This window comes from Neospora caninum, chromosome XII (genome assembly GCF_000208865.1).
Source record: "Neospora caninum Liverpool complete genome, chromosome XII".
Lineage (NCBI taxonomy): Eukaryota > Apicomplexa > Conoidasida > Eucoccidiorida > Sarcocystidae > Neospora > Neospora caninum.
Genome location: NC_018398.1, coordinates 2,899,861 through 2,909,881, shown reverse-complemented (window position 1 = coordinate 2,909,881; position 10,021 = coordinate 2,899,861). Strand labels below are relative to the sequence as shown.

The following is a 10,021-nucleotide window of genomic DNA, read 5'->3' as shown; positions in this document are numbered from 1 at the left end:
TTTAATGGAGTATCCTGCGGTCATTCAGTCTAAGGTTGATCTGCTACACCAGTATTTCGCTTTTTTGACGGTCTCGCCGAACGCGCGTAGCGGTCGCAACATGATTCGGTCGAGCGCTCATAAAATATAGTCGCCAACCATGGAAAACAGACGTAAATGAAGCAGTTCGCTGTACTTGCTCGTTTTGCCTCGTTGCCGACACATCGGCTCTCGACCGGGTTGCCGCACCCTCCTTCAGGGGCATCCGTATTAGTCACTCCTTTTCACTTCTATCGCTTCTGCCATACAAATTCAGTGTGTCGAGGCTTTCTCCACTTACGTCCCAGAAAACGAAATCGCACGCCTCTAGCACATCCTTGAACAGTTCTAGCAGTCTCTGGGTTTTGCGGTGCAGTGGCACACAAACACATCTATACAGTGACGGAAAGGGACCGCTAGCTGGAACATCCAAGATGAACGTCGCTTGGTGTCTCGCAACCTGGCATGGTTTTGCTCGCTACTGTGGTCTGTTGACGGCGCGCGCGCGTGGGGCAGCAGAGTGCGCTGATGTGCTCCAGCTGCACTTTTGATAGCGAGGGGCGGAATCTTTGCGACGCGATTGGGCTGAGCCGCAGCTGAGTTAAAAAGTGTACAGCAGGCTTCAGTCTCGTCCTGCGGGTTCAATCGAGGTCAGGGCACATGCGAAAGGTCTCTAGGCCGTTCTAGCATGCATTCTTGCTCGATCAAAGAAACTTGTCCGATTGCGCCGCCGGCGGCGACCTTCAATTCATCTTGGACTAACAGACAAGTCGCTTCACGCTGTCTTTCTCAGAGTCGTGGAGGAACACGAGTCCTTCTCGGCCATCGGCCCTTTCTCAACAGACGGCATGTTTTTCGTGCCGTGGAGAGGGTGCCTGGGGCTGCCGTCTCGGTTCCGTGTCGTGTCAATCTTAAACTGAAACGCCAATCTTCAGCTGCGGCTGGTTTGTTGTGGCGGCAGGAGACTCCCTACAGTTAACTCGTTGGGATGCATTACTATGACGGAGCAGGAAAAGGGCGAGGGCTCTGGCCCGTTGTCTTTGGCACCAGCGGGAGAGAGTGTGAAGGGGAAAACACAGTTTATCATTGTCATTTTGCAAATTATCGGTGCGCTCGCTGTTGGGGGGTACTGCATTTTTGCGTCTCTTGCTGAGCCCACTGCTGTTGGCTTCTTTTGCAACGACGACAGCATTCGCTTTCCGCTGCTCCCTCAGACTGTGCCAGCGTTTGAAGCGTCACTGATTGTCCTTTTGGTCCCGCTTGTGGTGATCATTGTTGTGGACACAGTCACATGGGTTATGTTCGGGGAAAGGTTTGGACGCCGTGTTAACCTCGGCTTTTGCCAGCTGGGTGGCATTATTGCACTGTATTACCAGTCCCTTGGGGGGTTCGCCTTCGCTTTGTTAAGCTGCTACGCCATCACGCTCACCGCAAAAATATGTGTCGGGCGCCTCCGGCCGCATTTCCTCACCGTATGTCAGCCAGACTGGACAAAAATCACTTGCAGCGATCCGAGTGGATTCCTTTACGTAGACAAGTTTGTGTGTCTTGGAACAGACAAAGCTGCAATTAAGGAAGCCCGCGTGTCTTTCCCCTCTGGTCATTCCAGCACAAGTATGTGCTCCATGTTGTACCTAATGTTGTACTTGCAGTCCCGCCTCGTATTGCTGTGGAAGTCCGGGGTGAAGCCTTCCCCTGCTGCATCAAAACCCGCAGAAACCACCTGGCGCATCCTCCGGCTCATTTGTCCGTTTTTGCAATTGGTTGCGTTCGGTGTTGCTCTGTTTATCGGCCTATCTCGGATAAAGGACAAGTTCCACCACCCCGGCGATGTGGTGGCGGGTTTTGTTATCGGGGCCTGCTGTGCTATATTTACGACCTTTTACATCGCTGCGCTTGGCTCCTACAAAAAGGGGGGGGTCAAAGAGAGAATTGAGGAGGAACTGGAAGAAACTGTTTAAAGTTTAACCGGGGTATGCTGAGGACTTTTGAATGACTCTCGAGGTGTCCTTCGCTTGGACGTGCAGGACTGTATCATTTAACAGTGGGAAACATCGGGATGGCGCGACTGGCAGTGGTATGCCAGTTAACAAATAATTATCAATGAACAATGCTAGAACCTCGTGTTTCTGTGCTGCTAAATGAGCGTTGAGGTCCCATGTTTCTTATCAATTAGCGGTCCTAATGGTATTGTGTGTCATGATGCATATGTGATTAATGTGTATGCGCGTACGTGTATTCGTGCGGCGGGTGATTCCTTGTGTCGCGCCAGCAGTGTGGCACGGGTCATTCCATTGGGTGGCCTTGATTGTTTGAAGTACGTGAAACGTCGAGGACGCGTTCCTGCGCGATGCCCAACAATCGCAGGAATGCAGTCAGGCCTAGGGATTCTATATTTTGCAACCTCTTGTTAAGTCCGTTCATTGCCTGCATTTTTGTACGTACATCGCAGTGGAACTGCAGTACAGATGCTTCTACCGCCTGTCTGGCCAAGCGGAGCCGCGCAGACAAAGGTTGAGGGGGAATTCGTTTTGGTAAGGCTGTTCGAGAGAGCGAGAGCCGGAGCGTTTCAATTCACATGCCTCCACGCATTCAGACAGTGGTACTTCTACTGTTGCGCGCTCCGAGTGGGTCCCTTATGCTCTATTCGACGTGATCCATGCTCTAACCGTTGGAAGTATGCGGCGAATTTGTTCTATTCATGTCTTCACAAATTGCGGTTGAGTGTTCTTCCATAGTGCCGCTGTTGTAATAAGATACCCTGTGGTGGCGTAGCCTGGTTCCATTGTGTGTCCCTTCCGTTCTCATCGACGGAGAGATTAAATCCGCTGAATCGGTCGAAGACAACCAAAACATCGATATGCCCGCACAAAGGCAATCGTCCTGGAAATGACAACGACTGTGGCAGTGACACAAAACTTAGTTTTACTCGAGGGGGGGGGGGCCTAGTCAAGGGACAAAAAATAGTCTGGGGTATTACCCAGGCCTCGATGTAACGAAGTATCGGCGGCTCCGGAAGAGAGGAGAGGGGTTGAGTTACCCGTTTTTCCTGTTTACGCAGAGAGGATACCACACAGAGAACCCAAATCCACGTTAGCGGTGCACTGGAAATGGCATAACGGAAATACACACGGAGTCTAACACAGCTCAGGTCATTCAGCCAAGCTACACGTGAGCTTGCCACACCTCGCACCATGGTACTTTATACGGGGTGTATAACGTGTTACGGTTTAACGTAAACCACTGGTATGCCAACGACAAAACAAAACCTTTGAATCCTGTAGGAATCTCTTGGAAAGTTGCCTTATCTTTTTTACAGCAGTTTGCTCGACCGTGAAGGGGGGGGCTTCGAAGAAAAGATCCAGGACAGCAACTGCAAACACGTGCAACGCATGTTCGACTGCGATCGAGCGAAGCAAGCGGACTGAAGGAAGTAGTTGTTCTGCCAGTCCGCTACACCCATTTCTCCTTGTGCTTGCTGGAAGTGGCCGTAGCCTGTCAAGGCTTATAGCTTGACTATGAGATTGCAGGCTGGTGGTCTCCACCAGAGATGACCACGAGCGTGTGTGCAAAAGTCTAACCTGTCTACCCAGGTGTTTTTTCTTAACAGCCAGTTGGGGGGCCAAAAGCTGTTCAGTCGACAGTACGGGAATGCAGTGCTCCATACAAGACGCTGGCCAGTGAAACTCTCCCACAAGCGTGGTGGTGACGGCTCGCCTGGTCATCGATTACTCGAAGGCACGCCAGCGAACTGGTCGGTACGGACTTTTCTCTGAAAATTGGCCTTCATCTCTGCAGCTTTTTCTGTGCCCACCACACTTGCGCAGCAAACTTCACAAATAAAACGTCTTGTGAGAGAGTGGTGCCCAGAACAGTGGAAAACTGGGACGCGTCATCTCTGGTTGTCTGTTGTTTTGAAGCTACAAAAAGTGTGCGGGTGCGTTCACTCAAGACAGCGCATGCTACACATTTGCTACTAAATAAGTAGATCTGTGTGCAAACCGCTTCACTGTCGGTATGGTTGTGCCGTCTCGAGTACTCGTGTCGAAAACGTCTCTGCTAAAAAGGGGCGAGAAATGGGGATTTCCGTGAAGCTGCCCCTGGTTTATGATCTAAGCATGCGGCCACATCGTGTGTGCGCAGCCCCCCGGTGTTGTGTCCACGTAGTACGTGTGGTTCCGGTCGAGCGGTGGTCGGCAACAAAGTGTGCGCGGCTATGTGACATGCCCCGACGCAAGGACGCCAGTGTCCTTGTCCTCTCTAGCAATTGTCATCTTTTCTTCACTTTCTACGCGGTTTCTGGGGAGGTGTATCCCTGTGTGTTTTCTCGTACTCACGTCCCCGCCTCTGACCCCTTTTCTGGACTGGGCTTCGTTGCCAGCGCGTGTGTCTTCGCAGCCTCCCCCATTTTTTTAACCTTTCTTCGAACAATGTTGGGCTCTCCGGCAGACGGCGCCGCTTTGGTGACGGTCGCCCTGAAGAAGCAGCAAGTCTGCAGAGAAAACAGACGTCAAACGAGGCGTTTTGCGACTTGTCTCGCGGCTGGTGTGTGCGTTGTTTCCCTCATTGCACTTTCCGTCTTTGCGGCAGCCGCCCCGGCCACACCCCCACCGGCGGTAAAGGAACTGACGGACGCAAGCTTCGAGCATGACACGCAAGCATCTACGGGAGCCACCACAGGTAAGAAACGTCGACGGTTTTCCTGCCTGCTGGAAAGAACGGCTCGTGTGTGCCCTGTCACCTTCAAACTGCGACAGTTGCGCTCGTGTGGCCGTGCGCATGTGTGCAGTGTATGGACAGAAGTGTCTGTGGAAAGCAAAGACGGCGTGGGGGGTTTGTACGGTGGTCACTTCCCGTCGAACGATGGGCCGTTTTCACGGCTTACCATCCTCACTTCCCTCTGCGTGTTTGCATCCGAAATTTCAACTGTAATGCTGGCGGGACGCGCCTTTCGGGAGGGGGACAGCCGCCGGGGATGGCCACGCGTCTCGGCCAGCTACGACGCGGAGTCAGTACCCCCTCTTTTATGTGAACCTCTGGTCTTTATCATTATCCGAGAGCCATTCATTGTTTTTCGTCTCTGGGAATCCTTTTTCCAGGCCACTGGTTTGTCAAGTTCTATGCCCCGTGGTGCGGCCACTGCAAGGCGATGGCGAACGCGTGGGAGGACTTGGCCAAAGAGCTGAGCGGAAAAATTAACGTGGCGAAACTCGATGCAACAAGCAACAGCATCACTGCCAAACGCTTCAAGATTCAGGGATTCCCCACCCTCTATTACCTCGCCAATGTAAGGTTGTTGCGTAGCTGTAGTGCCGCGTTGTCGTGTGCTTCAGGCTGGAGGAACTCTTGTCTCTAGGGAAGAACTGTTATTTTGTTGCTTCTCTCCTGCGTACTGGGCTTTCTCTCCAGGGAAAGATGTACGAGTACCGCGGTGAACGCAGCGTGGAGAAGCTGAAGGCTTTCGCCGAGGGCGGCTGGAAATCTGTTGAAGGCGAGGTGAGGCTACGAGTGAAGAAGGAACCCCGTTACGCGTCCGGACGACGCATATCGGGATTCCTGCCAGCTTCTGTTCGAACGGCAGTCTGTAATCGTTTCTGCGGGTTTTCGCGGACCCCTTTTCACAGTCGGTCTGGTAGCTGGCAATGATCAGAGAGCGTCAGGCTCAGGGGTAGGGTCGCGTGTTTAAATGCGTTATAGGCAGACAGTTGTGGACTGGTCGCACTGTTTGAGTGTATTGGGACCTTGCCGGCCCCGGTGCTGAAAGTGTGGACGCGAAGGGGGAAGCCGATGTACAAGCAACAGTTGTAGAAGGGCGGAGATTCACATTTCCAGAAGTGCATGATCAGAGACGAACGGACAGTTCGTTTTGTTGATGGACGCTGTCTCTGCCGACAGTCCGTCATTCACGGTATCGTGGTTTAGTGCTCGAACGACAGGGTTGCACTCTAGCCCTCACGTCGGATACGTTCTGTGGATGTTCGACTCGTCCCCTTTTTCCATTTCCATAACGGACGGCGTGTTTTGATAGCTTCCCGCTTCGTTGCACTGTGTGGCCATACTTTGCGTCTCTTCTGTACAGACGATCCCCTCTCCCCTTACAACTCTCGACGTTCTGAAGGATGAACTGATTTCGGCTTTCCTGCAACTGCAAGGGATCGTCTACCACGCGCCTTTGCCATTCTTCCTTCTGTTCTTCATCGGCATGTTCTCCGGTATCCTCTTGACATGCCTCTGCAACCTGTGCTGCTCCAAGAAGGAACAGAAACGCAGTGCTGTCGCTTCGAGAAGCATAAAGAAGAAGGACTAAGGTCATTAGACTGTCCTCTCGTCTCTTACGTATTCCGTATATAGGAGTACTCTCCAACCGGATTTTTTTTTCGTCTTTTGTGTGTCCTCTGCATTTCCCGTCAACAGACGCGGTTTAAGCCGGCCTCCTCGTGCCTGGTGCCTTGAGAGTACGGACCATGTGTTCGTACTGCCTGGCTTTCCTTTGTTTTTTTTTCTGTTTTTTTGCTGGAGACTGAGACTCCTGTCTTCGTGTGCATAAGGTGCATAAAGGTGCCCGGGAGTGTAAGCTCCGTAGGTAACAACGACTGATGCAGACTGGCGTATCCCCATCAAGCAATTGCAGGGTAGTCTTGTGTCTGCTGCCACAGTAGCGGTGTAGCAAGTGAAAGATGGGAGCGAGAGCAGCTGTCGTAAGGAAGAGCAGATCCACAAACACTTTTTGCACTTACGTTAGGAAGACTGCAGTAGATGTTGCGGTTTCGAATAATCGACACTGTGCTATAGACCACGATGCAAATGTATATGTCGACCCGCAACTAGCGCAGGCACAAGACACGAGGTTAGAACATTAAAATCGGAAAAACACGAAACCATGTACAGTGTCTCAGCAGCTCCGTTGTCTCATGGACACTAGAAGAGAGTTGTTCTTGTCTGACCCGGTCAACCGTGTTCTGCTGTCGTGCGATGTGTAAGCTGGAGGCAACCACGAAATCTTTTGATGCGGCAACTCTCCCTGCATATCAGTCGTGTCATCAAGGAACCGTAACCTGTAGAATTGAGAGCGTATCTGCTGTGTGTTGAGTCACCCTGGTAGCTTCGATTCAATAGCAGAGGAGAGTGTGGAATCGGTATTCGCTGTGAGTCCATTCTCCGCTGAGGGGCACGCCGTTATTGCAGTGTCGTGTAATCCTGCGTCTTTGAACATCAGCAGTCTCGAAAGTCTTGCTTTCAAAATCTGTTCGTTTATTCAGCCGTTGTGGGGAGAACCGGTGCTCAACAGCCCCCCCTTGGCATCTGAAGAGCGTAGCAGGGCGGCCGCGTTCCCACCCAATGGTTGGTTGGACACACATTTGTAAAGGAATATCCTATCGGTCGGAGCGGGGGGGAATCCATTCTTTTCTCTCGCGTCGATTTGCTTCACGCGAAACGAGGCCGTTGCGTTTGTTCACATTTGCACATACTGTATGTCTCGTTTGATAGGCATCTGCATACGGCCAGCAAGGCAACAAAGAGATGTGGCGAGTGTTCGTCTGCAGACCCATGCAAAATGATGAGGGACGCCACCCACACGCGTCATTTGTAGAATGGCACCGAGGGAGCAAGTTCACGCGTTTCAGTTGGGCGTGTTTTCCTAGGTGACAAGGGGAAATGTGTCTAGTCGTGTGTTAGGTATGAACGCGATTAAGGTGAAGTCTTTGCTTTTCAGTCTCACCGGCACTGCACTAAGTCCTTTTTAGTGACTCGTTTTCCACTCCAGTGAATGGCTGTCTTTCCTCAACCACTGTGCCGGCAGCCTTTGGTATCGTCCCCGCTACGACTCACCGTAATGGAAAGGGTGTTCAGTTCTGCATTCCATTGAGCCTTGCTCTGATCGGCATGAACTGAAAATGAAGAACAGAACGTCTGCGTAGTAGTGTAGTTGTAACGCCGATCTGCCGGCTCTTACTCCTGCCGCCGTTTTTTCCCTCTAGGTTAAAACGGTGGGAACGGTTCGGCAGCTCGTTCCCTGGTACAAAACCTCCGCAAGGGCACACGGTGCCCAGGTGGCTCTCCCTTACCTGGGTTTGACAGAGGCAGATTAAGCCGATGCACCGGCGTCTCGACCAAGAGGCGATGGTCCTCGACCTGTGCAAAGAAAGATACAGCCATTCTTCCCACGTTTAGGCAGTCACCGACGTCCCATGGGGGCCCCCACTGCAGACACGGGAAATGTGGTGCAGAAATGACCCTGTATCAACTGCGTAGTTCAGCACACACTATCTGTCGCTCTCTCAGGCGTCCTCGCCACTACTCACCTCCAACGTAATTGCCTTCAATTCTGTGTCAGGAAGCTTCACCTGGGAATTGGCAGCGATGCACACCACGCCAGAAGCCAAGGGGGAAAAAGTGGAGTCTTCTCTCTTTCGTGATTTTCGCAGGCGCTGATTGACCGCTAACAGGAAGCCCGTTGTACCTTGGCCACGAGTTTGTCGCAGTGATCTGATGATGGATCTTTGCCGCTAATCCCGAGAAAAACGTCCTCAGAGCCGACAGTCTGCTGGTGGAGTATCTGCGAAACAACGCAAGGAGGGAGACCCGCTATCGCTAGAGAATTATCCAAGGAAAAACTGGATTCCAGTTTCTTCAGTATGCGACGATGTTAGGGCCATTTGCTCTCGCCTACATCTTTAGTTGTGTGAATAGTACGTTGCAACTCTTGGTTTCTGATACCGAGGGAAAAAATCCGGTACCTGCTGTAGAACCAGCACGGCATGCGGTGCCGCCTACGTTTCCTTTGGGGGCCGCTGGACAAGGCTATTGCCCTAAAAATCTGCTTTCGACGCAATAACTGAGCGTGGTCATTCGAACAGAGTGCCTCAATCGGAAAACTCCGCTCACGATGGCCTGGTCCTTCCTTGGCAGCCAATCGAAGTTTGTAAGGAGCACGTGGTAGCGGCTTTGTATCTGTAATAGGGTGCTACAGAAGAACTACGCAGTCCTGCTTAACCGAATGCTCATTGCCTCAAGAGCGAGTAGACGCCAGTGCAGTGACCTCCCCGTTCTTCCGACTGTTCACCTTTCTCACCTCATATTCCGGCAGTACACGAGAGTCTTTGCCCTGACCCGCCGGTGTGTTCCCGTTCAAGGAAGTCGACTTGTCGTTTCTGCTCAGGCCATGGGGCCTTCTCACCTGCAACCACAGAGACCAGGGGGTGGTGTCGCGGCAGCACCGCTACGAATCTCTGGAAATGCTCTTTTTTTTCAAGCTACGGAATCGAGATTACAGGGATACTTTTAGGTCGTGCCGACAGCACCACAAATGACGTCTTCAGGTGGTGGTCCACTTCTGTAGGTGGCCGGGAAAACTCTTTGCTGTTCCCTTTTTTGCGAAGACACGACCGACACACCGCACTGGTCACGCACGCTGTCACATTTGTGCCTCTGAGCAGACTTGCGTTTTACCGATTGTGCGCCGCCCCCCCTTGGCTGCTCCTCACATGCCACGCGGCTGGCGTGCCTCCAAGGACGGATTCTTTTTTCTTGAAGCGCAGCCTTTCCGTGGGGGGTTACATGAATTCAGCATCGGTCTGTCGTTCAGAGCATTTGGAGAGCTGTGTGTTCCAACCATACTAGACCTCTTCGCACGATCACAGACAGCTTCATGGAAGGCATTTTCACAGGACAGAATGCACTCGACGATGTCCATCGGGGACGGTAATGTGAAAGGTACCTTGGCTTCAACTTTAACGTTTGGCTTTGCTGTTGGCTTATTTCCTTCATGGAGATCTCCTGGACTCATGTGGGATCGCTGAACCGTCCTGCCAGCGAGCTCTACTTCGTCCTCGTCTTCTGGATTCAGAAGCTTACACAACGCCCTCACACTGTCTGCCCCAAGAGGATCAAACGACCCACGAAAGCGAGCCGACTGCGCCATCCTTTCGGTTGTTCGTTTCCGGGAATTTGTCGCGAGCTTTGCTGCAGCAGGTAGTGTATTGGCTACACTTTCTGTCGACAG

The 10,021-nt window shown here is 52.2% G+C and overlaps 3 protein-coding genes across 3 annotated transcripts; 2 read left to right on the top strand and 1 right to left on the bottom strand.

The window, feature by feature from the left end:
* Positions 1-1,016: 1,016 nt before the first annotated feature.
* NCLIV_063870 (hypothetical protein) lies at positions 1,017-1,979 on the top strand (the record flags this gene model as incomplete). The annotated part of the gene is made up of 1 exon (XM_003885938.1): positions 1,017-1,979. One exon carries the CDS (start codon positions 1,017-1,019, stop codon positions 1,977-1,979), a length of 963 nt encoding a protein of 320 aa, XP_003885987.1.
* Positions 1,980-4,448: 2,469 nt separating this feature from the next.
* On the top strand, positions 4,449-6,325 carry NCLIV_063860 (putative thioredoxin; the record flags this gene model as incomplete). Its single annotated transcript, XM_003885937.1, has 4 exons — positions 4,449-4,698; positions 5,118-5,305; positions 5,428-5,514; positions 6,098-6,325. The coding sequence occupies 4 exons, from the start codon at positions 4,449-4,451 to the stop codon at positions 6,323-6,325; spliced, it is 753 nt and encodes a 250-aa protein (XP_003885986.1).
* A 1,673-nt stretch (positions 6,326-7,998) lies between these two features.
* On the bottom strand, positions 7,999-9,940 carry NCLIV_063850 (putative sarcoma antigen NY-SAR-97; the record flags this gene model as incomplete). The annotated part of the gene is made up of 5 exons (XM_003885936.1): positions 7,999-8,151; positions 8,322-8,363; positions 8,480-8,575; positions 9,092-9,196; positions 9,743-9,940. 5 exons carry the CDS (start codon positions 9,938-9,940, stop codon positions 7,999-8,001), a joined length of 594 nt encoding a protein of 197 aa, XP_003885985.1.
* Positions 9,941-10,021: the final 81 nt, after the last annotated feature.